Source organism: Artemia franciscana, unplaced genomic scaffold (assembly GCF_032884065.1).
Source record: "Artemia franciscana unplaced genomic scaffold, ASM3288406v1 PGA_scaffold_67, whole genome shotgun sequence".
Lineage (NCBI taxonomy): Eukaryota > Metazoa > Arthropoda > Branchiopoda > Anostraca > Artemiidae > Artemia > Artemia franciscana.
The window spans coordinates 167,993-192,646 of NW_027062705.1; the positions used below are offsets into that span (position 1 = coordinate 167,993).

At 35.1% G+C, this 24,654-nt stretch overlaps 1 protein-coding gene across 2 annotated transcripts in view; it reads left to right on the forward strand.

The window, feature by feature from the left end:
- The window catches only part of LOC136042127 (very-long-chain 3-oxoacyl-CoA reductase-B-like), a gene marked incomplete at its 5' end in the record, with an annotated part of 58,354 nt that overhangs the window by 11,385 nt on the left and 22,315 nt on the right, over window positions 1-24,654 (forward strand). For both annotated transcript variants that reach the window (XR_010621179.1, XM_065727036.1), the window contains 1 exon segment: window positions 19,591-19,770. Coding sequence is in view for 1 of the 2 variants with exons in the window: in XM_065727036.1 (XP_065583108.1) it covers window positions 19,591-19,770 (180 nt within the window).

Below are 24,654 nucleotides of genomic sequence, written 5' to 3' on the forward strand. Positions count from 1 at the left end.
TCCAGTGAATATCCGAAATTCCCTTTTCTCTGCTTGAATTTAATTAGCTTTGCTAATCAGCTTTTTCAGTCTTATGCAAGATTTGATGGTCCTCTATCCTTTATACTCGTCTTATAGAGGGGGTTGTTGTCATTATAATCTACAGTTGTTTTCACTGATTTTATCTTGTTGCATCATTAGGATCTTTTTAAGTAGAATAAGTGTTCAGGGGCTCGAAGGGGGGATGGAGGTGATCCACACCATGGCTATGAATACTTTGTGACAAAGTATTTTTTTAAATTATGATGAACAATCTGTTTGTCAAGCTTGCTCCTGATATTTTTATTGATTTTTTTTTTTGCATTTTCATTGAACAAAGTGAAAAAACCCTCTTCTTGATATTTCAAAATTGTATTTTGGGTCCTTCCTAAGTTCACATGAATTGATACCACCGTTGAAGTTAGGGGAGGGGCGATACGAGTGCCTGTCCATAGATTATTCTTTATGGTCGATTGTATATGGCTATGCTGTTTGACCTATGTGATTGTATGGATGAGTAAGGTGAAGGCCTCATTCAAGTGCTGATCTATATTAATCACTAATGTAGGAAAACAGTCTTCCTTTTCTCCTTCTGTCTTCTTTTTTTTCTTTTTTTTAAGGTGTTTGTGCTGTTGCATTGGTGATTTTCTCTTTTCATTATATATATATATATATATATATATATATATATATATATATATATATATATATATATATATATATATATATATAGATATATAAGAAAAAGTACCGCTTCGGAACAAGTAATTTGCTTAGGAGTTGCTGTCGTGACCCCCTGGATGTTCTTGTTGCACTGTTTCGCGGTTCATCTTGTCTGTGTTAGCTTTTTTGTTGCATCAAAGTGTGTTCGGAAGTTTTGTTTGAAACGTATGATTTAGGATGTTTTGTTGTGCTGCGTTGTGATTTATCTTGTCTGTGTTAGCTTTGTTAGTCTTTCAAGGTGTATCTTGGAAGTTTTTCGTTTGAAACGTGTGGCTTAGGATGTTTTTGTTGTGTTGTTTCGCGGTTTGCCTTGTCTGTGTTAGCTTTTTTGGTGTTTCAAAGTGTATTTTGGGAGTTTTTCGTGTGAAGCGTGTGACTTGGGATGTTTCTGTTGTGCTGTGTCGTAGTTTAGCTTGTCTGTGTGTTAGCTTTGTTGGTGTTTCAAAGTGTATTCTGGTAATTATTCGCTTGAAATTTATGAGTTATGATTTTTTTTTGTTGTCCTTTGTCGTGGTTTATCTTGTGTGTGTTAGCCTTGTTTATGTTTCAAAGTTTATTTTGGAAGTTTTTCGTTTGAAATGCATGACTAAGGATGTTTTTGTTGTCCGTCGTTTATCTCTGAAAATTTTCGGTTGAAACCTGTGACTTTGGATGAGTTTCTTGCGCTATCTGGTGTTTATCTTGTCTGCGTTAGCGTTTTTTGGTGTTTCATAGTGTATTTTGCAAGTTTTCTTGTTATAAATACATGACATAGCATGTTTTTCTTGTGCTATTTCGTGAGTTACCTTGTCTGTTTTAGCTTTGTTAGTGTTTCAAAGTTTATTTCGGAAGTGTTTTGTTAGAAAAGTATGATTTCGGATGTTTTTGTTTTTCTGTATTGTGGTTTATCTTGTCTGCGTTTTTCTTTATCCTTATCTTTATCTTATATAGTTTATCTTATCTTTTTTGGTGTTTCAATTTGTATTGTGCAAGTTTTACGTTAGAAACACACGACTTAGGATTGTTGTGCTGTTGGTGGTTTAGATTGCCTGTGTTAAGATTGTTGGTGTTCCAAAGTGTGTTTTGGAAGTTTTTCGTTTGAAACGTATGACTTAGGATGTTTTTTTTTTGTGCTGTACCGTGGTTTAGCTTGTCTTTGTTAGCTTTAGCGGTCTTTGATAGTGTATTTTGGGAAGTTTTTCGTTTGAAACGTATAATTTATAACTTAGGAAATGTGCACGGAACCTGTACGCCTTTTTCTTACATGCTACAAGCTGAGGTTAACCCAACATATCTTCAAACATACAAAGACAGACACAGAGACAAGCAAACCACGGTTCAGACACACAGGCAAAGACAGAGAGACAGAAACGCACACACACAGACAGGCAAATAGATGGTCAGACACACAAGCACAGAGCAAGACAGAAGTATGCACAAACATAAACACACAAAGAAAGACGCAGAGCCATGCAAACAGATGGTCACCAACAAAGTTAACACTTTCAAGATAAATCAGGACACAGCACAGCAAAAACATTGTAAGTCATACATTTCAAATGAAAAACCTCCAAAATAAACTTTGAAACACCAACAAAGCTAAAAAAAGACAAGATAAAGCGTAAAACAGCACGACAAAAATTCTAAGTCATCGGTTTCAAACGATAAAACTTCAAAAATACACTCTGAAACACAAATAAAGCTAACAGAGACAAGATAAACCACAACCCAGCATAAAAAACAACTCCAGTAATACGTTTCAAACGAAAAACTTCCAAAGTACACTTTGAAACACCAACAAAGCTAACACAGACAAGATGAATCACGTCGGAGCACAACAAAAACATTTTAAGGCATATATTTAAAATGTAAAACTTCCAAAATACACTTCCAAACACCAACAAAGCTAACACAGTCAATATAAATCACGATTGAACACAACAAAACATCCTAAGTAATACGTCTCAAAAGAAAAACCTCCAAAATACACTTTGAAACAGCAACAAGGCTAAAACACACAAGATAAACCAAGACACAACACAACAAAAACATCCTAAGTCATACATTTCAAGCGAATAATTCATAAATACACTAAAGCACCAACAAAGCTAACACAGACAAGCTAAACTGCAACACAGCACAACAGAAACATCCTAATTCGCACGCTCCAAACGAAAAACTTCCAAAATATACTTTGAAGGACCAACAAAGTTAACACAGACAAGCTAAACTACGAAACAGCTCATTCAACATCTCTCCCAGGACTTTTTGGTGATGTTGAAGAATCTGCATTAGTCTAAAATAATAAATAAAGTTTTAATGCTCATTGATGTCCCCTTACTGTCTATGAAGATGAAATAAAATAGAATGGATAGAAAGAAAACAATATTTATTAATATTTAAAAAAAAATGTGCAAACTCGTATTTTCCTGCTCTCTCTCTCTCTCTCTCTCTCTCTCTCTCTCTCTCTCTCTCAATATATATATATATATATATATATATATATATATATATATATATATATATATATATATATATATATATATATATATATATATATATATATATATATATATATATATATATATATATATATATATATATATATATGAGATCTCTCTCTCTCAATATATATATATATATATATATATATATATATATATATATATATATATATATATATATATATATATATATATTGTGCGAGACAATAGATATTTACGCAAAGTCTATGGAAATTAATAACGTCACAGTATGTAGCTCTCTTTTGATTTTATTCAGAAAATTCATTCTCAGAAACGGCGTAGAAAAGCAGAGTAAGTTATTGGAATTTTAGCCTAGCGATCGGTGAATAAGAGTTCATTCTTAAAACACCTAGTCATGAACGAAAAATATATGTAGCCCCACTTGGACGTCCTTCCGTATCCCTAAAACTCATATTTTCCAGTTCTCCTTTCAGCATCTATAACCGCCCTGAAAAGCCTGGCCGTACCGTCGAGTTCAATAGATTGAAATTTAAGATATATAGGTGCAAGACAATAGATATTTACACTAGATATTTTTGGATAAATAAATACTGTAACAGTGTAAATACTGTAAATACTGTGTAAATAAATACTGTAGGCTCCTTTTGATTTTATTCAGAAAAGCATTTACAGAAATGTAGAGTGCGCTATTGGAAAACTCTCGAAATCTTAGCTTAGCGGGTGGTGCTTAAGAGTTCATTCAATATATATATATATATATATATATATATATATATATATATATATATATATATATATATATATATATATATATATATATATATATATATATATATATATATATTTAGAAATAAGGTTTCTTTTTTTACTTCAAAATTATCTACAAAACCTTAATAATAGCAATCTAATGCAAAGTGTAAATTTAAGTCAATTTAACTTTCCCTCTCAGATAACGTATACACGCATGCTAAGGTATGCACAGATCGCCAAATTAGATAAAAAAAATGTTCAACCCGTAAAGTCGATTAGTATCTAACCATCTTCACTTTATTGCTTGCAATTCCTTGAAACACATGTATTATCGAATTTTTAAAATATAAATTTCATCTCTGAGAAATTTAGATTTTTATATTACGTTAAGGATAAATTAATAGGTAAGCCATATACAATTCTAAATTACTTTCATTATTATCTGACAATGGTTTGTTCATTTCTGGATTGTGTTTCAAAACTGATTGTAAACGCTATCATCAAACTGTTTATATACAAAAAATTTTGTCACTGAACCATTTTTCAAAATTCATTGCACTCCCCCATTAAATAGCCTCATGCGTAGAGTCTGTATTATAGGCAAGCTTTAGTGCCCATATAAGGGTGTAAAGTCTGGCTGTATATAGGCTATACTACTAGCAACGAAAAAAAAATCGGCAAAAAGATTGTAAAGCAATGTTTTTGAAAGGATCAAGAGTAGAATCCTCCCTTAGTAGTCAGTGACGCCTAATGTACTCAGTGTTTCTTCTTCTATTTTTATCATTGCACATTTAGATCATATTAATGTCTTTACGCTCAGCGTAAAAACGAATTGAAAAGAAAACGACGAAAAACGATGCATCAGGTAATTGAAATATGATTAATGCTTGCATATGTGGTGAATTGCATGGTTACCGGCACTATTGATCTAGTTGATAATCTAGACAAAAACAAAATCGTTTAGAGTTTAATGTATATGCTGTCTTGTGCGTATGATTAAATAGCTATCAGAAACAGGTCAATAAACTCATCGCACTTGCTTCTACTAACTAGTTATTAAATAAATGAGAGTAGACCCATATTCAGGATTTTGCTCGTGGGGGAGGGGGTTAAAATTACATGGTTACTGGCACTATTGATCTAGTTGATGATCTAGACAAAAACGAAATCGTTTAAAGTTTAATGTATCGTTTAACACCCAATTGTATGCTGTCTTGGGCTTACGGTTAAATGGCTATCAGAAACAGGTCAATAAACTCATCGCACTTGCTTCTACTAACTAGTTATTAAATAAATGAAAGCAGGCCCATATTCAGGATTTTGTTTGTGGGGGGGGGGGGCTACCAGAAGAATTTTGCCCGAGGTAGGGTTAAGATTTTTAATCTTCATTTTATTACCAATTCCCGAGTCAGATAATATTCTGAAAGTATTATTCTGAAGAATTTTTGCAAGTGAGGTATCTATTTAATGTGACAGTTATAAATTAAAGTGATTCTTATAAGGATCTTTTCTGCTTGTTCATATAATGCGACTCTACTAACTTCAAAGACATAGACTAAAAATTACCAGACTGACATTTGAACGATACCACACAAAACTAAGTGCGAATATTGGATTATTCCAACAGTGTTTTCAGCATATAATTTAGGGCTTTTCTTACTTGCAGAAATTGTCGGAAAGTGGAATGTTTAATTCCATTTGTTTGCCGTATTTTGGAGGCATTGATAAAAATTTCCGTCGCTCTAAGTTTCTTTCAGCAATTGTCAAGCAGTTCGTTGTAGCAAACTGTAAGTAAGGAGCGACTCGGCTCAATAGTGCCCAAAACTCTAGGAAACCTGTTCAAAAATCTTTCTATTCGTCGTACATTCGTCACAGATTAGACAGATTGGACTGTCTCTCCAAATTTCTTAAGAACGGCTACTGAAACACAGGGACCGTTTACCAATTTTCGATCTGTTTTAACTCCCTCCCTATAGAAACAGAGTTTCTGTTTTGTTCTCTTTCTTAAAAAGTATCTTCACTGTTCGTTCTGTCTTGACAATCTCCTTTTCTTTTTTTTTTTGCTTTTATAGCATCCTCTAACTCTTTTTTTGTCTGGTGAATAAGTTGTAACTGCAGTCTTCCCCTTCCTTCGATTCGCCCTTTTTGCACTTCCTCTGATTTTTGGAAAAGGAGCTACATTTTTATGTGAAACAATAAATGCAGTTGCAGAGTCATTCATGTCATTTATCATCCAAGGGCACCCGGGAGTAGCCTTGTCATCCATGTTAATTGAACCTATTCAGCTGGGGTGTCATTAAAACCATCTATAGGGCTAGAAACTGTAACATCTTCACATCTATCGCTACAAGTGTGGGATTTTTTTTTATTTACAGATGAGCCAGACGAAGATTTCCCCACTTGTTCTTTCTCTGTCGTTGGAGGTTTTTGGGTTGAAGCCTCGATTGATTTTTGGGTTGAAGGTCCAGCTTGTTTGATGTCAGTGGTGTCAGCTGGTACGAATTCTGAATCATAGACTATGACTGGGATAGTTGGCTAAATTCCTGTTGATCTAAACCCCTAGATTGCAGTATTCATAGAGTTTTAGATAAACGCTGATTTGAAGAACATTGAAATTTGAAACAAAGTCACGACTTTCCCTCGGTCGCAAAGGAGCCACTTTCATAGCTCGTCAGTGTAGTGAAGGCTCAAAGGCTTCATGAAAGACACATTAAGCGGTTATAACTTGTGGGAACAATGCGGGGGTAAACACAGCAACGAAACATCATTATCTCTTGCGTAGTCTATGACCTCTAGGCTCTTGGTGTGGGTGGAATGTCCGTCTAATATTAGAAGAACCGTAAAGTCCTTTGATGCCTTTGAGAATGCTATAAATTTTTCAAACCTTACTAAGAACAGCTCAGCCGTCATCCATCCACTGCTGTTAACCTCAGTCCAACTCCCTTGAGGTAATACCAGCTCAAACTCTTTCTGCCTTTTCTTCCTCGGCAAAAACTAACATCAGGGCATGTATCCAAGGGCATCCCCTTGGAGACATGCAAATGTTACGATTTCCCTAGTTTTTGCAGACGTTATTGCACCAACTTATCGTTTACCCTTACAAGCAATGATTTTGAATGGTTCTTAGGGTTCACTGAGACACTAGTTTCATCACAATTAAATATCAACGACGCTGTAAGTTTTTGCTTATCCACCAATTGAGTGGGTAGCGAAAAAAACTAAGTTTGTGCTCCACCAATTGAGTGGGTAGCGAAAAAAATTTAGTTTGTGCTCCACCAATTGAGTGGGTAGCGAAAAAAACTATCCACATCCATCCTATTAAGTCCCACAGCTCTTGCACCAGATTTTGACTCGGCCTTACGAATAGACCGAGTATGTGTTGGCCCAGTCTTGATCAGCTATTTTTGAGATATATGCGCTATGCCATTTCTTCGAGCTAACTGGTGAGCTAAGGTACGTAAGTCCTTCATTGTCAGACCAAATAACCGCACGTCCTTAGTTTTTAAGTACGCCAAAACTCTAAGTTCCTGTTCTTGGGTAAACACGGCTTGAAATTTTCCAGCAATTTTATCAATCAGATACTTAGGATTTTCCTTTTTTCTTGACGTATCCTTTAAAAGTAGCAGAGGGAACGTCAACCTCATTAGAAGCCTTCAGGCAGCTACATCGACCAGAAATAACCGCATCAACAGTGTTGTTCATCACCTCAGTAGACCAAGATTGCCTGTTTGTCTTTTTCTAATATGTACAAACCATCTGAAAATAAATTAAGAAAAGTTACTAGCCCAATTCTAATGGCTGGTCAGATCAAAATAGTGAGGGGTGGGTTGGGATACTTCCCCATTCCGCCCAAGCAACACGGCTTATTATTTGGAGGTGATGCTCACGCAAAAACTTCCAGTAAATAAACAATAAGGTTACTAAAACAAAGCTCATTGATCGTACTACAAGTATGATCAGCTATAGTTGCAATACAAAGAAGCGTGTTGACCTTATTTACAAAATCAATAAAAGTTGCAATACCAGAGCAAGTAACTATACGATAACTGGTTCACTCATCAAACGAAATGAAACTAAGCCCACATGGATGCAGGACTACCAAATTTTTTTTAAGGAGTGTGTCATATTGTTTCCGAAAATGTGCTTTTTGTGTCATCTCAGATTCCATAATGTGTCACAAAATGTGTGATATTTTTTGCTACAAGTGGTATCATATTTAATTATCAAATTTTTATTTAGAGTTTTGAATATATAATCTTTTCTAAATCAGTTCAAAAAGGAATAAACTTAACCTTATCCTATTATCTTGGGATCATGACCTTTTTGTGGCATCGTGAAAGAAATAGAAACATTCGATTAAATTAATGTTACACACTATGAATTTGTGTCTGGGCGGCCAACGAGGCAAATTTACGTTTATAAAAGTTTTAGGGACAATCAATTCCGACTGTAAATTGAAAATAGACTTTTCGTATTACGTAATCGTAATCGGCTTTACTGGCTATGCTTTTTATTTACTCAATATGTATGCCATTCAACCAGCTTCAATCTAGTATTTTTGTCATATTTGTTGGTGCCTTTTTAAGCCAGATGGATTATTCTGAAGGAAAGACATCACTGGAAATTTGTAATCTTGTGCGAGGTGGGCTACCCCTCCTGTACTCCTAAAAATGGGAGTTGCTGCTTATGCATACAGGTTTGGCAAACTGCATGGTGTTCACTTTTTATTATTAAGTACGTACTAGTTGGTTACATCAAATACTCGATAAAGAAGCCACTTAAATTCAGATATTCAGCGTGCATTTTGATTTGAAATTTCCACCTATGGCGTTTTTCTTCGCGTGGTTTAAATTTTAAATAGGTGATGGCATCTGTCCTGTCTTCCGCACTGTTTGTGTACTACTGCCACCTTTAGGTAGCGCTACTCCCTTCCATTAATTTGTGGCTTTTCTGGAGGTAGAAAATTGAAATTTTACTTTTCTTTTATTACCCTTTAAAAAACAAGTCTTGGATGGCAAAAATGTGTCATTTTTTTTTGAAAAATGAGTCATTTTTTTTGAAAAATGAGTCATTTTTGTCGATTGTGTAATTTTTTATTTAAAAATGTGTCATTTTCGTCGATTGTGTCATGATTTCGACTTAATGGTTCATTGTGTCACGCAACATCAAATTGTGTCATTTTGACGCAAAATGTGTCAATTTGACAGCCCAGCATAGATACCTTAGTTCAATTGTACCGAGTTAGAGTAGTTGTTGCTATTGCCGCTTGACGAAGCACCTTTCTTATCATCTAAAAATTGCCTACACCGTTCCAAAACTTAATCCGTTACGCCACACGTTCCTTTGGGGGGGTGGGGGTGACTAAAGTTGAGAGGACATATAAAAACAGGCAAATTAAATGAAAATATATATACTCTGATATTCCAACATAGGAATATCACAGATTTCTCAAGATTGGGGTCCCTGGATGGAAACCCCACTCCTCCAGATCTTATCAGAAAGCCTGCCAGTGTACTTGACAAATTAATCGTTAGAATGGATTGTAGCTCGGAATGAATGTCGGATCAAAATCGGATGGAAGGCTCCAAGGCTGTATCCAGTAGTGTTAGGGGGTTTGAATCCCCCCTCGAAATGTTTATAAAACTCGTAAAACTTAATAAAAATACATATAAACTAATGCATATAATGTGCATGTAAAAATGCATACACCCCCCCCCCTCATTCGAAGAAATCCTGGATTTGGCCCTTGAGGGTCCACATTGAAAAAAAAAATATTTGCTTATAGTAAATTTGGTTTCAATAAATGTAGGATATTAAAAATGAACTAAAAAGCGGCACAAGATGCTATTTTCTTTGTAAAGTTGTCATTCTGAAAGTCTAAGTTCCATGCTAGTAATTAGAGCGACTACAAAAATTCCAAAAGTACGTTGGCAAAGAAAGCTTACTAAATACTTGTTCTTGTAGCAATGTCAAGGTTTTTCCTGGTTGCTGATCTTGTTTTTCTGCTATAAGCCACCGTGCGTTAATGAATTGCGCAATTTACTCAGAACACACATTACCACCATCATAGCACTAGCTACAGAAACAAAATAAACAACATTTTGTCTTTTGAGATTTGAGATTGGCGTGACGATTTTTTTAGAATAAGTTTAACTAAATTGAGTTGTCTATTGACTAAATAAAAAAAACAAGGTTTTTTTAACTGAAAATAAGGGGCAACATTAAAACTTAAAATGAATAGAAATTATTACATACATGAGAAGGGGGGGGGGGTGCTTCTCCTCAACACCTCGTTCTTTACGCAAATGTTTTTAGTACTTTTAAAAAAGCTTCTTATTGTTTTAATTAAACAAAAGTGTTTCGGGAGTCGTTCTTAAAGAGTTGGAACTGAATTCAAACTTTAGCGTAAAGAATGAGGTGTTGAGGAAGAGCAATCCCCCTCATATACGTAATAATTTCTGTTCGTTTTAATTTTTAATGTTTCAGTTAAAAAAAGGATGTTTTTGTTTATTTAATTTCTGATCGTTTTATAAGTAGTACCGGGAAATCTGGCAACACATCCACGGATAAATCCCTCCATCCCAAAGATTTATTCTCTAGAAAATTCAATCCTGGTGGAAATTTACCCTGGACGATTACCTTAACATCTCCACACGCAAAATTGAGTCGGTAATAAGAAAGCAATGCATAAGAAGAATTTCGTAGAGGAATTCTGTCAAATTCTCCTAGTGTAAAATTTCTCCTGAAAATTTACCCTCTGGAAACTACCCTCCCATTGGAAAATTATCCCCGTAAAAAATTCACCAGCAGAAAATATCCCTTCCCCCTCCGAAAAAATATAAAAATACTTACCAATAAAAAACACTATGCGTAAACAATGGGCAATTTTTTTGACTGAAAGACCTTTCCCCACGGGCTGTGGGGGGAGGGGTCATGATATCTCCAAAGACATAGCTCTTCAGTCTTTTGACTGTACTGAACAAAATGGCTATGTCAAGATTTTGATCGAACCATTTTGAGAAAAAAGGGGCATGGGAGGGGGCCTAGTTACCCTCCGATTTTTTCGCTTAAATTGACATTAGAACTTTTAATTTTCGTTTGAAAAGGCCCTCTCATAATATTCTAGGACCACTGGTCGATATGATCACCCAAAAAAAAAAAAAACACGCACCCGTAATCTTTCTTTTGGCAAAAAATACAAGATTCTACATTTTTTAGATAGGAGCTTGAAACCTCTACCGTAAGGTTTCTAATACGCTGCATCTGATGGTGCGATTTCCATTAAGATTCTGTTACTTTTAGGAGGGTTTCCCGTCTTTTCGAAAATCTGGCAAATTTTCTCGGGCTCATAACCTTTGATGGGTAAAACTAAGCATAATGAAACTTATATATTCAAAATTACCATAAAAATTCAGTTCTTTTAACATATCTACTTGTATCAAAACTCCGTTTTTTAGAGTTTCAGTTTCTATTGAGCCAGGTTGCTCCTTACTTATAGATCGTTATTACGAACTGTTTGACAAGGAACTTCTCCTAATTGTTTTCAATGTATCAAATTAAAAATCTACTTTGGGTACTGATCTGTTAGCCAGTATACACTCCACAATTTGTATCTACAGGTACGGCGTTGAAACAACTGAGACGATAAGTAAAATTTATATAATTTGGGCTTTAAACTTGAACACTAGGGGAGAGGGGTATATTTGTTGGGACTGCATGTAACATTTAATCTAACTGAAATACCAACTAAATATTTATTAGCATATAGCTACAATTTAGTTTTCCACTGAGCCGAAGCTAATTGTCTTAGTATACAAACAGCTTTTCTTCTCCTTTTTGCTCTTGTCTCTGTGAGTAAGTGATTATTTTAACTTATTTTTTCGCTGAGTAAGTGACTCGTTTATCTTCCCTCTTCTTTACTGACCAAAGAGCCTTTGGGGGAATAATAAAATGTAAAATTTTATGTGTATCTCATGTTGAATAAATCTTATCTTAACAAACCGGTTATTCTATGATTTTGTAGATCAAAAATCTCGAGCGCCTACTGGCTAACAGATAAGTACCCTACTTTATTCCAAGGATAGTAAATAACGACGTTAAGATTTGAAACGAAGAGAAATGATTCCTTATATCAGGAGGGATTCCACCTCTATGTCCTCACTTAGTTCACTTTGTCACATGCTCACGTTTATTTCTTCACATTTTACGAGTGTTTGAAAGATATTTCCAATGCAATACACGTAACCATTTGGATATTATGAATTATATTTATTGATTGCCTTTCAAAACATTTCTTGAAATGTTTTGTATTCTTGAGGTATAGTCCAACTTTAGTGCAAAACGCATGGAGCTCAGGTTGCAAAAAGCCTCGTCATTCATATATTGGGCAATTTATCTCCATTCCAAGTTTCAACGCCGTACTTTTTTATTAAAAAAAGACTAATTATTGAAATTTTGATTTCTGATCAATTTCATGCCATCCTAAATATAAGGGGTTCTATCCCCTCTCAACTCTAAAATATCGACTTATGCTAGAAGGAAAGTGGTTTATTGAAATTTATTTGTAATTCAAAATAATGTACAATGATCATAGATAAGACAGAATTAAACCTCCTCTGTTTATGCCCAATTTCACTTTCTAATAATTTTTAGTATTTATTTTTCCGCAATAAGAGGAGATCTCCGACCACCTCCCCTTCCAGCACGCATGCTCTATATTTTTCCATATATATATATATTCTTCGAAATATTGGGAGGTCTGAATATAGGTCTCCCTTCATATTCACCTGAAGCCCCTATCATAAAAAGTTTGAAAATTTGGGCCAAACGCTCTTTTTGAGGCTCTATGTACCCCCTTCCCACAAAAATATGCTGAATCTCCTAATAGGTGGATTGGAACAGTATATTGCTCTATAGCTGGTAGTTTATTGGACTAAGGGTCTAAAACAAACGTTAGTCTTACAAAATATATATTTTTCAGGGACAAGTGTGCCATCGCACACCGGAGTGCCCCTTGACACTTACCCTCTATAGTCAATAGTCTATTAGACGAAGGGTCTATAACAACGGACAATCTTACAAAGTATATAATTTTTCAGGGCCGAGTGTGCCACTGCGCACCGGAATATCCTCTTGAAACTGAGAGCCTATATGAATATCGTTTCGATAATTACGGTCAAATTCAGACAGCTATAGCCGATTGGCAGCGTCACAATCTTTTTTTGATAATATTCGGCCTGATATATTTATTTAAATTATAAATTTAACTATCGTTTGGGAGTCTTAAACTGTGGCTTAATATTTGTATATAGATGATGTATAGATGTTTCTTATTTTGTAATTTTTTCTACATAATTGTTAGTATTTCTAGAATTCATGAACATGCATCGAACGTCACACCAATGTTATCTTTGAGCCTTTAAAAAGCCTTGTTTTTATTGCCGAGACTTATTGCCACAAAATGCCCCCAAAATGGAAAATTGACCCAGTTTTTCTGTTCCAAAGGGAAGTGACATACAATAGGATACTCAAACAGCCTCCCATTGTCAAAGGACTGAAAACAAAAAATACGCACCTGTGTTCATCCTTCTCGATATAAATATGAAATGTTGTATTCTGTAAACATAGGGTTATATAGGGTCAGACATAGGGTCATAGGGTTCTCATACATATTTAACTTCATTGTTCCGAAAAATAGTGGTAAGTTCAGATTTTACTGGAGAAAAATTTCACTTCAAAAGTCGAACTTCAATTCTTCTAATGTGAAATTGAGTCTGGACGCTGATGCATATTCGGCTAGTTACTGTCTCAATTTAAATTTGAAAATCCCTGCGGGACTTATGTATTATTCAGATCACACTCAATAAGTGAAGTTAGGCTAGCTATCTTCTATCACTATGCGTTCCTTCGGGTAATGTTCCTTCTCGTAAGAGTATAAAGTCATGTTGTGTTCAGTGACGCACTGTTTTGTTGTGGGCAACAACCCCTTATCCTGGAAAAATATAATTGCCTCTTTTTCAGTCTTTGGCAAATCCCAAATCTTTATTTCAAAATCCATGTTCAGACACTATCTTCTATCACTATGCGTAGCAAACTAAATTGAGTTTTGTCTTTGTGGATATGAAACCGGTTTCTCTCATAAAATGTACCTGCATAGTAGTTTGTTTCACGAAAGAACCTAACTTCACTTATTGAGTGTGTTCTGAATAATACACAAGTACCCTTACGGTACTTAACGCACGCTAAAACGCACGCTACATGCCTCTTGCATTATAGTGTTTTAAAGAAGCCTACAGATGTGAATCACATTTAGTTCGTACTTTACCATTCTATTCTGATTTAAAGAAAATTCAACCAGTCCTGGCAGGAGTCAATTTTCTATTTGTGATCAGGATTTCAGGTTGTCCGACTTGGAAAGGGGTCTTTGAGTCATCAAATATGCAGTCCACTTCTGCTTTGGTTCAAATTTGGAAATTTTTCATTCTCTGTAAAGTCCAACTAACACGCTATTATCTAGAGGGATTGAGAAGTTAATAAAAGTCATATCTTCGACTATTTAGCATGGAAAGATGGGATGGAAGTATAATTGGGACATTCTTATTATTAGTATTAATTATATTCAAAGATTATTTTAAGTCAAATTCCAGATTGGGAAAAGCACACCTATATCTAGTTTTGCTTGACGAAAATCACCAAATGTAGCGTGTTTGTAAGGGAAAAATTACTGGCTTTAATCCCACCTCCACTTCCAACTTCAACTTCCACAAATCCAAGAAAAATCAATAGTTACACTGTTTCATATTTTTTGCGATTTTTTTGACGAATAACTAAAACCGTCGGCGATTTTGCGCAGAATGATATGGGAAAATGGAGATTGGAGTATACTTATGGCATTCTTATTATTATTCCTATCTATTTCAAAAATTATTTCAAGTCAAACTCCAGTCTGCGCAAAGCACAACTAGATTAGATTGGGAGAAACCAACAAATGTGGAGTATCTAACGGAAAAGATTACAGGATTTTAATCACACTTCCACCTTTCGCTTTGCAAGATAATTTTGTAGATTATAGTTTCCGCAAAGTAAACTTATTATTCTGCTCTAATAAGAATCAAACCGGTTCCGAAAAATGAGCGATGTCGTAATATCAACATAACTTCAGTTATATAATTAGCAAAGGCCTTGACACTGATCACATTATTAGAAAACCTAAAAACTTGTTATCCTGATCTTTTACCTGAATGGTTTTCAGTGATTTTGCGTAATCTATAGTGCATTTTATGGACTGGATTAGAATTCAAGTTTTCACACACAATTCGGGAAATGCAGCAACCACAGTTGAATGACACTTTGGCCATGGCATTTGGTTATCACGGCTGACTTGACATTCCTTTAAAATACTAAAGACATAAAAAAAAACTTATCCCTGGAACATTAACATATATTTCCTTAAAGTAAAATATTTAACATATTTTCCGAGGAAATTAAAAATTTTATCCTTAGTGAAACAATTTCAATGGCTGGAATAAGAGTTAAAAAAAAATAGGCCTAACTAAATGTTAAACGTATCTTAGGCCCATTCATGATTGTAGAAATCGATTTTATGCTATGATTATCTTGCCTGTTTCAACAATATGAAGTTTTTTAGGCATTACCACATATTCGTCAGTGTTGTCATGTTGAACCGTTAAAATAGACAAAATTAGTTAAAAATTGATAGCGTGCATCGTATGCTAAAGTTTGAAATATTAACGATCTGTTGTTTCCTACGGAAAACTACACCTTCAAGGGAAAACTTCTGTATCTGTTTGCTGCAACATATATTACGCCACATATGCCGTATATGGCATATGTTTACGGCATACGTACGGCATATGTATACGGCGTATGTTTAGCAACATTCGCCTAATTTTTCGTGATTTTTCACCCAGGTTTCTGTTTTTTTGGTAACCACTGCCACTAGTGACTCTATAACTACTCTATATGGAGGTCTTTTTCATTAAAGCATAAATTCTCGATTTTTCTTAATTTTTTAGGATATTTATGGCTGTATAGAGAATTCAAAAAATTGACATCCATTTTAAATGTCTTTGATATGTCAAACATTAATTAATATAAGAAGGGAAATATTCCCTGAGTTGTAATCTGTGCCGAAACACTACAGTTAAGCGACTGATTGCTTTTAGGTGTTATAGAAAACATTTTATAATACTTTATATTTGATTTCACGTATCAACGAGGAATTTCATTCAGGGCAATGAAACAGCTTTCCCCTAAAGTTGAAAAATTTCATCATTCTTTAATTTTTTTTACGTGGTGATTTATGTCTTGAGTATCCTACCACATCACCCTCTGTAGGCCGTTTGACAACAATTTTTTTTAAATCTTATGTACGTTGGTTATCGCTTAGAACACGTATCGTTTTATTAACTGCTTTAAAAAGGGAAACAATTTGACACTCCTTAAAGCAACGTATGGAATATCTTACTCAAAATTTTTTCAACTAAAAATAAACTTAATTAAAATCAGCTTCATGGAAGTAAATAAAAACCGAATCTGTTGATTTTTTTAATTAAAATCAACTCGTTGGAAGTGAATAAAAAATTAAGAGCTAAAGTCTCTGGTGGGAGACCAAGTTTCAGAATTGACCCATGACCGACAAGTTCCCTGAGCTCACTGGTGAACGGGAGAACCTACATTTTTCATACTGTTTTGGTTTACGGCGCGGGTAGACGGCTAGAGTAACTATGATTCTTGGCGGGATTAGCTCAAATACTTGTGTATTTGCTTTTGAAGAGGAACGCATGCCTAAAGTCTCACGTAGGAGATGCGATTTAGAGAGCTCAGACACTTGCACCAACACAAAATTAATTATTTGTTATGTTTCAAATTTTGTTATATATGAGGTTGTATTAAACAGAAAACTTTCAACAAATCTATTGGTATGTAAGTTTAAAAAAAAAGGACAAAACGTAATCACTCCATTCATGTTACTAAATACTTACTTACCTTATCTGCAAAGCTTCTGAATCTTTGCTGATAAATTCTTATCCAGTGAAAACCATTGAAAATTCCAATTTACTAATTTTCAGTAAATGTAGTAAATTTTTTTACTGAAAATATTGCTATTTCATAATCCATAACTGGTCGGGTGTTTTTGTTTTGTTTCGTAACTGTTCAGGTGGGGTAAAACATTTACGCCATTACTAAAAACGCTTGTAAATAAAACCTATTTCAGATTGGAACTTGTAATTTAGCTTTAAGCAAATACAATCAAATACAATATGTTTAACATAAAAATGGATCATTTAGATATATTCTGGGCAAACTTTGTTGAGGTGGTCCTTGCAGCACCCCCTTTTGCAGATGCTGCAGACCCTAGTCGTCTTCCAGTTAGCTGAACGAGGACAGAGACTACAGCGCTGATTTTTGCGGCCAGAAAGTGAAATTTAAGTGTCTGAAATACCTGTAGTCTTGATTCCAACAATATTGGACACTAACCTTCGAAGTTCTCGAGGAAGAGAGTTGATGGATGCTCTAACCATCAAGTGAGGCTTTGTAAAGGATAATCCCAACTGTGTGAGGATTTGTCGGCATTGGATTACCTTTTCCTGGCTTCTTGGTGTGTTGACAAGTACTCCTGTGCTTAATCCTGCAATATCAAGCATTGCAAAGAAGATTGCAAGTGGCTATGGCTGACAGTGGCGGCAAATAGTGTAGTTAGCACAATTTTTATCTAAACTGTCTACGCCAGATTTATTTTGCGTTGTAAAACTCGACTGCCTCCGGCTTGCTTGAATTTTCATCTATCGTGTTTGTGTTTGCATTTGCATTGAAGAGATCAAAGCTACTGCTTTGCTGTTCTTAGGCATATACGATGCAATAGTCTTTTTCTGAGCAAAGTCGAAGATCGGGGAACCAGGCTCACGATCCCTCTGCGGAAGAAACGCTCCTGGGAGTTCGCGCTTGTTCTTTATGAGAGTTCAAACTTAGGTGGTATTCTGTCTGTTCAGCTCGTCAACCAAATCAATCGAGGAGTACCTGTTGTCCGCGGTTATGTTTCTGTTTGTTTGTTTTTGTTTAATATAGGAAGGCATTGGATAAGTAGTAGGTACGGGTGTCAGCTATACACTGCATTTTCAGTCCGTACTTGGCTGGCTTCGAAGGGATGTACATTCTGAACACACATCAACCCCTGAAAGGAACGAGGATTTCGTTGATTTTCAGATACTCACCCGGGGCGAAGTTGTTGCTCTATTCTGTAATCAAATCACCAAAAAGATCACTGATAGGAGCTAAACGATCTTGACGCTATCGATTCTGAAAATCATCAAAGCGCAAGGAACCCTCGATGAACAGAAACCTTTTGACGAGCATGGCTGCTTTAAATATATCTCGGTCAGTGTCATCAGCTACAAAAAGACTTTCAGCTTCTTCTCCTCCGGATTCGAACGCTCCGGCCAGGTATAATAGACCGATAAAGGCTCTCATTTCGATGTAGTCTATAGCAATTGTAAACGAATTCTTTTCCAGTTGACTGAGCTTTTACTTGGCTCGACAGAGCGCAATGTTTTCGCTGGTATGCTTCACAATTTCCTCGACCATTTCCTTAGTGAACAGTTTATTCCAAGCTTCTTCTGGGGCCAGCTCCCGTCCTACCCTGGATGGCCCTCGAACACCAGGTGGTTGTGATACTATATTGGAAGAGCGAGTACATGAAGTTGACGGTGGCTGCTTAGACACTATAGTTCTACCATCCTACTAATAAATACCCCTATGGGCTTTTTCCGCGACCTTGCAAGAGGAACGTCACTTCCGTCTAACATACTCCAGATCTGGGGTTCTTGTATATCTAGAAAACTAATTTGATCGAGTTTTACGCCTTCTTCTTCGTCAGTTTCGGCTTCTATGACAGTATCTTTGACGTCCTCTTCAAACTGAAAATCAGGATCCCTATCGCGACCTTCATCTACATCTGTTATATCTGATAGATCTTTCTAACTTGCAAGAAGATCCATGACTTCTTCCTCAATTAGTTTCTTGTGGGTACTCCTCTTGACATCCTAGAAAAGTAAGGAAGAAAAGGGAGAGGCAAAGGAGGGTAAAAATATCCAACTTCTGGGTACTAAAGACTTTTGGAACAGCAGAAACTCTAAATTTAGTACTAAGAAGGATGCAAGACCTTCAGTATTGGTATAGATAAATGATGGAAGTAGTGCAACTATAGTCTCCCTATCGAATGTTAGCCATTCAGACTCTCTAATCGTTTTTCAAAATATTTGACACTGACAGTTTTCAGTTTTCTTGTTATGTAAGTAAAAGATGATTGGGTAAAAACTACCCCAGACCCCTTTTACCTCCTTTCTGGATGGACGCAGTAGGTCCACTGATTCAACAAAGATTCTCTGTGGGGTGTTGGAAGATTAAACGGAACCACGATGGTGTAGCCTCAGAGGTTATTGAGAAATCTCAAAAACAAGTACGTAGGGTAATTTTTTACCCCACCCTATCACCCTACCTACATTTTATATAATTCTCAAATAACTGAGCAGCCACACCAATAATGTTTGTTTCCTTTTGGTTTTCATTACTTTTATTTGCTTTTGCGCAAAAGTAACTTTTCTTCTTTTTTTAGGTGGAAGACTCTGTAGGTTTTGCAATGAGACTGGTAAATTGCAATTGTATTTCTGTTGTCAGAATGTCAATCATGGTGTTACCTCAAATGGTACAAAAAAGAAAAGGACTCATTATTAATGTGTCATCTGCAGCTGCACTACTACCTACCCCTCTCATGACTATGTATTCCAGCACAAAGGTAAGTACCCAAGTAGATTTTGCCAATCATGGGGGGTCGTGAGTGAAGAGACTAATCCATTGCCTTGCTTCAAAATAGCTATGGTTAAACATTGAAAAGTACTTATTTGCCAGACAATTTATTTCAGAGAACAATCCTTGAGAAAGAGAACGAGAAATATTTATTATACCAAACTTCATCATCAGTATTTACAGTCAATCTGAGAAGTAAAAACTTCGGGAGTGGGGGTAACAAAAATACACTAGAATAATACAAGAGAAAATAATTAGTAAGCGAATGCCGCACATCCTAATCGGCACCACAAACCTTACAACGAAATAATTTCAACTTTACTATTATGATTATACCCCTAGAGGTCATAATTATCTATTCAGTTATTTATTTATAATCCTCCTCGAAAAGGATAGAAAAATTCATGTCTTCTGTTTTTAGATGGCTTTTATGGCGATAACGGGATTATATATACCCTATTAGGTATATGCAATCTACAAAAAAAAATATTTCTAAAATATCTGTCTTTACGTAAAAGGTCTCTGTTATTTCCTTATTTATTACTCATCCTTTACCGTGAACAAAATATTTACTTTTTCTAGGGATGGGAATAGATGTTGCTGGAGGGGCTTCAAACTAGGCAAAAAACTAAACAAAATTAGACAAACAAAATAAAAATCTTGCCAGAGGACGACATTAAAAGAATTTTTTGGTGTATTCGAGTTAGGAAAAATCAAAAGCTGTCATTTTGTCATATTTTAAATAACCTTTTTAAGTACGTCCATTTTTCAGCACAATTATTGAATCGTGAGAAAATCCATTATTTACCTTCATTTGTAGTAGATGACTCTGTGGTTATAATGTGTACAATTAAACAAGACTAGATGGAAAATTTCAAATCATTACCATTATTTTGTTTTTGATTTCCGAATTACTATCCTTTGCGTTATTTATTGCCAAAATTAACGTGTGAGCAGAATATTGCTGACTGTATGATGTTTAATTACAGAATGTAACAATAGCCGAAATTAATCAAAGAAGACATTTATTAATTCTCCGCCTGCTCAAATCCTTAGTTCAGTACCTTATTAACATCTTGGCCAAGGCTGAGATTATCCAGAAATCCATTAATTCTACTTTAATGATCGGTTTGACCCTTAAAAAAGATGGGCACTTGTGTATTATAGCGACCACACCGTTGTTCTTGATCTGTTGTAAAACTGGTTTCTCTATGTGTACTCGAAGATAATTAGCTTATGAAATATAATATAATACTTTAGTAACAAAATCATGGAAACTACAACAAAAAATTATGGAAAGCAGGCCACCCAGGACGCTTTATATAAATACCTAACCTAACCAACTCTATGTACTAAATATTTAATAAAATATACCTTCAGAATAGTTTATTTCACTCAGGGTAAGCTAATCATCTCCGGGAGCACGCAGAGAAATCCGTTTTACAACTGATCAAGAACAGCAGTGTTGTCGCTATAATACACAAGTACCAAAAGATGCTTTGAATACAGAGGGCAAGCTTAAATCGAAGTAGGATAAAATAAAAGGATAAATGTATGTACCATATAACAAAATTAATTCATTGTACAAATTCAACGCAGAGACTGACCGGTACTTTTCGATATCCAGCCATAGAGGATTGCAGGGAGCAACTAAGCTAAAAAAATCTAAAAAAAGTGCTAATTTTCTAATATTCAGCGAAAAAAAACATGAGACAAAGCCCTAGTTTAGAGACCTTTGCCATTCCCAACACCCGCAGAAATTTTATTTGGGCATTAGAAAAGCTTATGTAGCCGCTGTTGCATGAGAACCCAGAAAATGAGCCAACGGAAAACCCAGGAATTTTCTATTGGCCTATAAAAAAATATTTTTTTCATATGAATTTCTAATTTTGTTTTTTAAACACAATTCCAAGGAACTGGCTTGATGCCTGTAGAGGACGGAGCAAAATTCTGAGAATTTCGGCTGTACTGGAAATATTTTGATAAAAAAATTCAATTTTCAAACTCTATCTCTTTTTTTCGCTATGAATACCGAATCTGGCTTCTGGTGGCTTATGCATTTGTCAGACAATTAAGCCTTTGTCGCAAGATAAGCAAATAAGAGATTTCGTCACAGACTTTTACTATTTCTGTTTTTGAATGTCATATTTTTTTGTATTACTAGCCTGGAATCGCCAATGATCAGCAATAGTTTTTCTAAATTGGTAATATTTTTTGTTTTTTTTAATTCATTTCCAGCATTTAAATTGCTTTAAACTTAGTTTGTTTGTGGTGCTGAAACAACACCTATACAGTGGTGACCATCCTGCGCGATGCAATGGATACGACAGGGTTTCAAGGAATAGGTCCCAGGTTTTTTCTTTAATTTTAACCTCGTTTTTCTATGAGGATAGATTTAATGTAACCCATCATTTCTTTCGTTTAGAAGCAATGTTGCCCTGGAGAATATTTTATCCCTTGTATGGGTATTTATTTTATCACAAAGCTAATAATTATCTTAAAAGATAATTACTGAAGCGAGTTGCATATAATAAATAAATTAGTTGCACCCCATAGATGAGAGCAAGAAACAACGACACATCTTGACAAGCAACTGTTGTAAGACTGCAACTATTGATCTTGCACCTCCTTTCAAGAAATGACGACATATCTTGAAAAGCAACTGTTGTAAGACTGCAACTATTGATCTTGCACCTCTTTTCAAGAAATGACGACATATCTTGAAAAGCAACTTTTATAAGACTGCGACTATTGATCTTGACCTCCTTTTCAAGGAATGCTTAAGATGGTATCCAGTGCTGTCAAATGCAGCGCTTACACATTTTTGAAGATTTCTTTTCATTTCTCTAGCCGTTAAAGAGTTTCGGTCTATTGGAGTAAGGTACGTATGTAGGAATGTATTTGGGAGAGGGGGAGCAAGGTTAAAAAAAAACTTTTTTATAAATTAATAGCAGGCGCCGAGAAACTGGGGAAAATCTAGGATTTGAGAGTGCCGCACCCTGAGCCCCCCTTTGTGTACGCTCCTCAGTGGTGTGACTAAACTCGTGAATTTCCTTCAAAATTTATGTATATAGCTGCTGTATAACACTTGCTTCCTGTTAATGCTTCCTTCTAAGTTGTTGCTTTCGATTATTTGGATGTGTCATTTTTATTTTAGCTTGCATTTAATCTATTCAAAAATGTATTGTAAAAATTAAGCATAAATGCAAAAGTTAATAAAAGAAGTAAGGATTGAATTAGTAAGAGTAATACCATTTGGCTAAATAAATGTAAAGTAAATTGGTTCCAATGTTGCGCCAGTTTTTACGAAAATAAAGAACAAACAAATTTATTTTTAATAGAAAAGGCAATAATTTCTATTTAATTTTTAAACTCAACGTATCTGCATAGCTACAAGGCAAAACTCGAAGTATTTCCAATTGTAAAGTCCCTGAAGCCTTATAAACTTGACAATTTGCATATTTATTTAGGTTAAAACAAAAAAATTAGGATAAAAAAAACAGGCTTAAATAATGTTGGCTGTATCAGGACGGAGATCTTTACTTAGAATGGAATGAATTTGAGGACAAACGAGGGGACATGAAGCGGTGAAAATGTCTCATAGTGATATCTCTCTTTTTCCTGGGATGGGTTGTTGTCTCTCCAGGTCATTCTTAATGCAATAGCGTACAAGGTTTGAAACATATTTTAATGCAAATAGATTTCCTACTGTCTCGTAACATTAAAAAGATAACGCCATCTATGATTACCCTGTCGATCATCTACGACTTGCATTCAACATTCAAACTATTATGTGACTGTCACAAAAGACGCATAACAAATGGTTGCAATTAAATTAATTGCATTTTGAGTTTCCCTTGACAATTTTTCAAGACGATTTCAGCTACACAATTGTTCAATTGCGTTTGCCTGTGTGTATTTGCATAAAAATTATCGAAATTGTAAATACACATAAAAAAGTTCTCCCTCTTTTAAAACATTTTAATTTGCAACGATTCAGCTATTTTCACAGTTATAATGATGTGTGGTGCGAAGAAAATATGCATATTAAATATGGACTTTCCCATGATTTACAATTCAAAGATAATTAAATTTTTACTACCATGTTGCCCATACCGAAGGGTTAATGAAATTGACATAGAGGCAACTCAAGCTGCTTAACATAGATTTAATGATATTAAAAACTAACAGTGCCATTGACAGTGTGGAGCTGGGGCCTAGGGACTAGAAAACTTCCAAATAAGTTTATCCTAATTTATTCAAATTCTGTTTAACGGTCTACGTTTCTAAAAGTAAACAGATTTTTAAGTTTTTAATGTTGTTATTAACTATAGGATAATTAGGGGAAGATCATTCTGACCACCAGGTGAAAAAAAAAGTGCGGATGTACATTTGGCTCAAATAAGTATACCATTATATATAATATATTGTATCATGAAAAGAGAAATCACCAATGCAACAGCACAAACACATAAAAAAAAGAGAGACAGAAGGAGAAAAGGAAGACTGTTTTCCTAAATTAGTGATTACTATAGACCAGCACTTGAATGAGGCCTTAACCCTACTCATCCATACAATCACATAGGTCAAACAGCATAGCCATACACAATCAACCATAAAGAATAATCCATGGACAGGCAGTCATGTCGTCAATAAGTATAAGTCGTCATTTACCAAACAATAGAAAAAATAATAAAGACAAATAATTCAGAGGCAACAACCCAACACAAGGGCTCATCAGGAGAATACACTTGCCTATAGGGTTTCGCCACTTTAAATTCTCTACCCAGCCAAGTGTTGTGGCTACCACAGAATATCCATGGCATCCCGGTGTCAGGTATCACCCCCAAAATACATGCCTATGAAAAAAAAA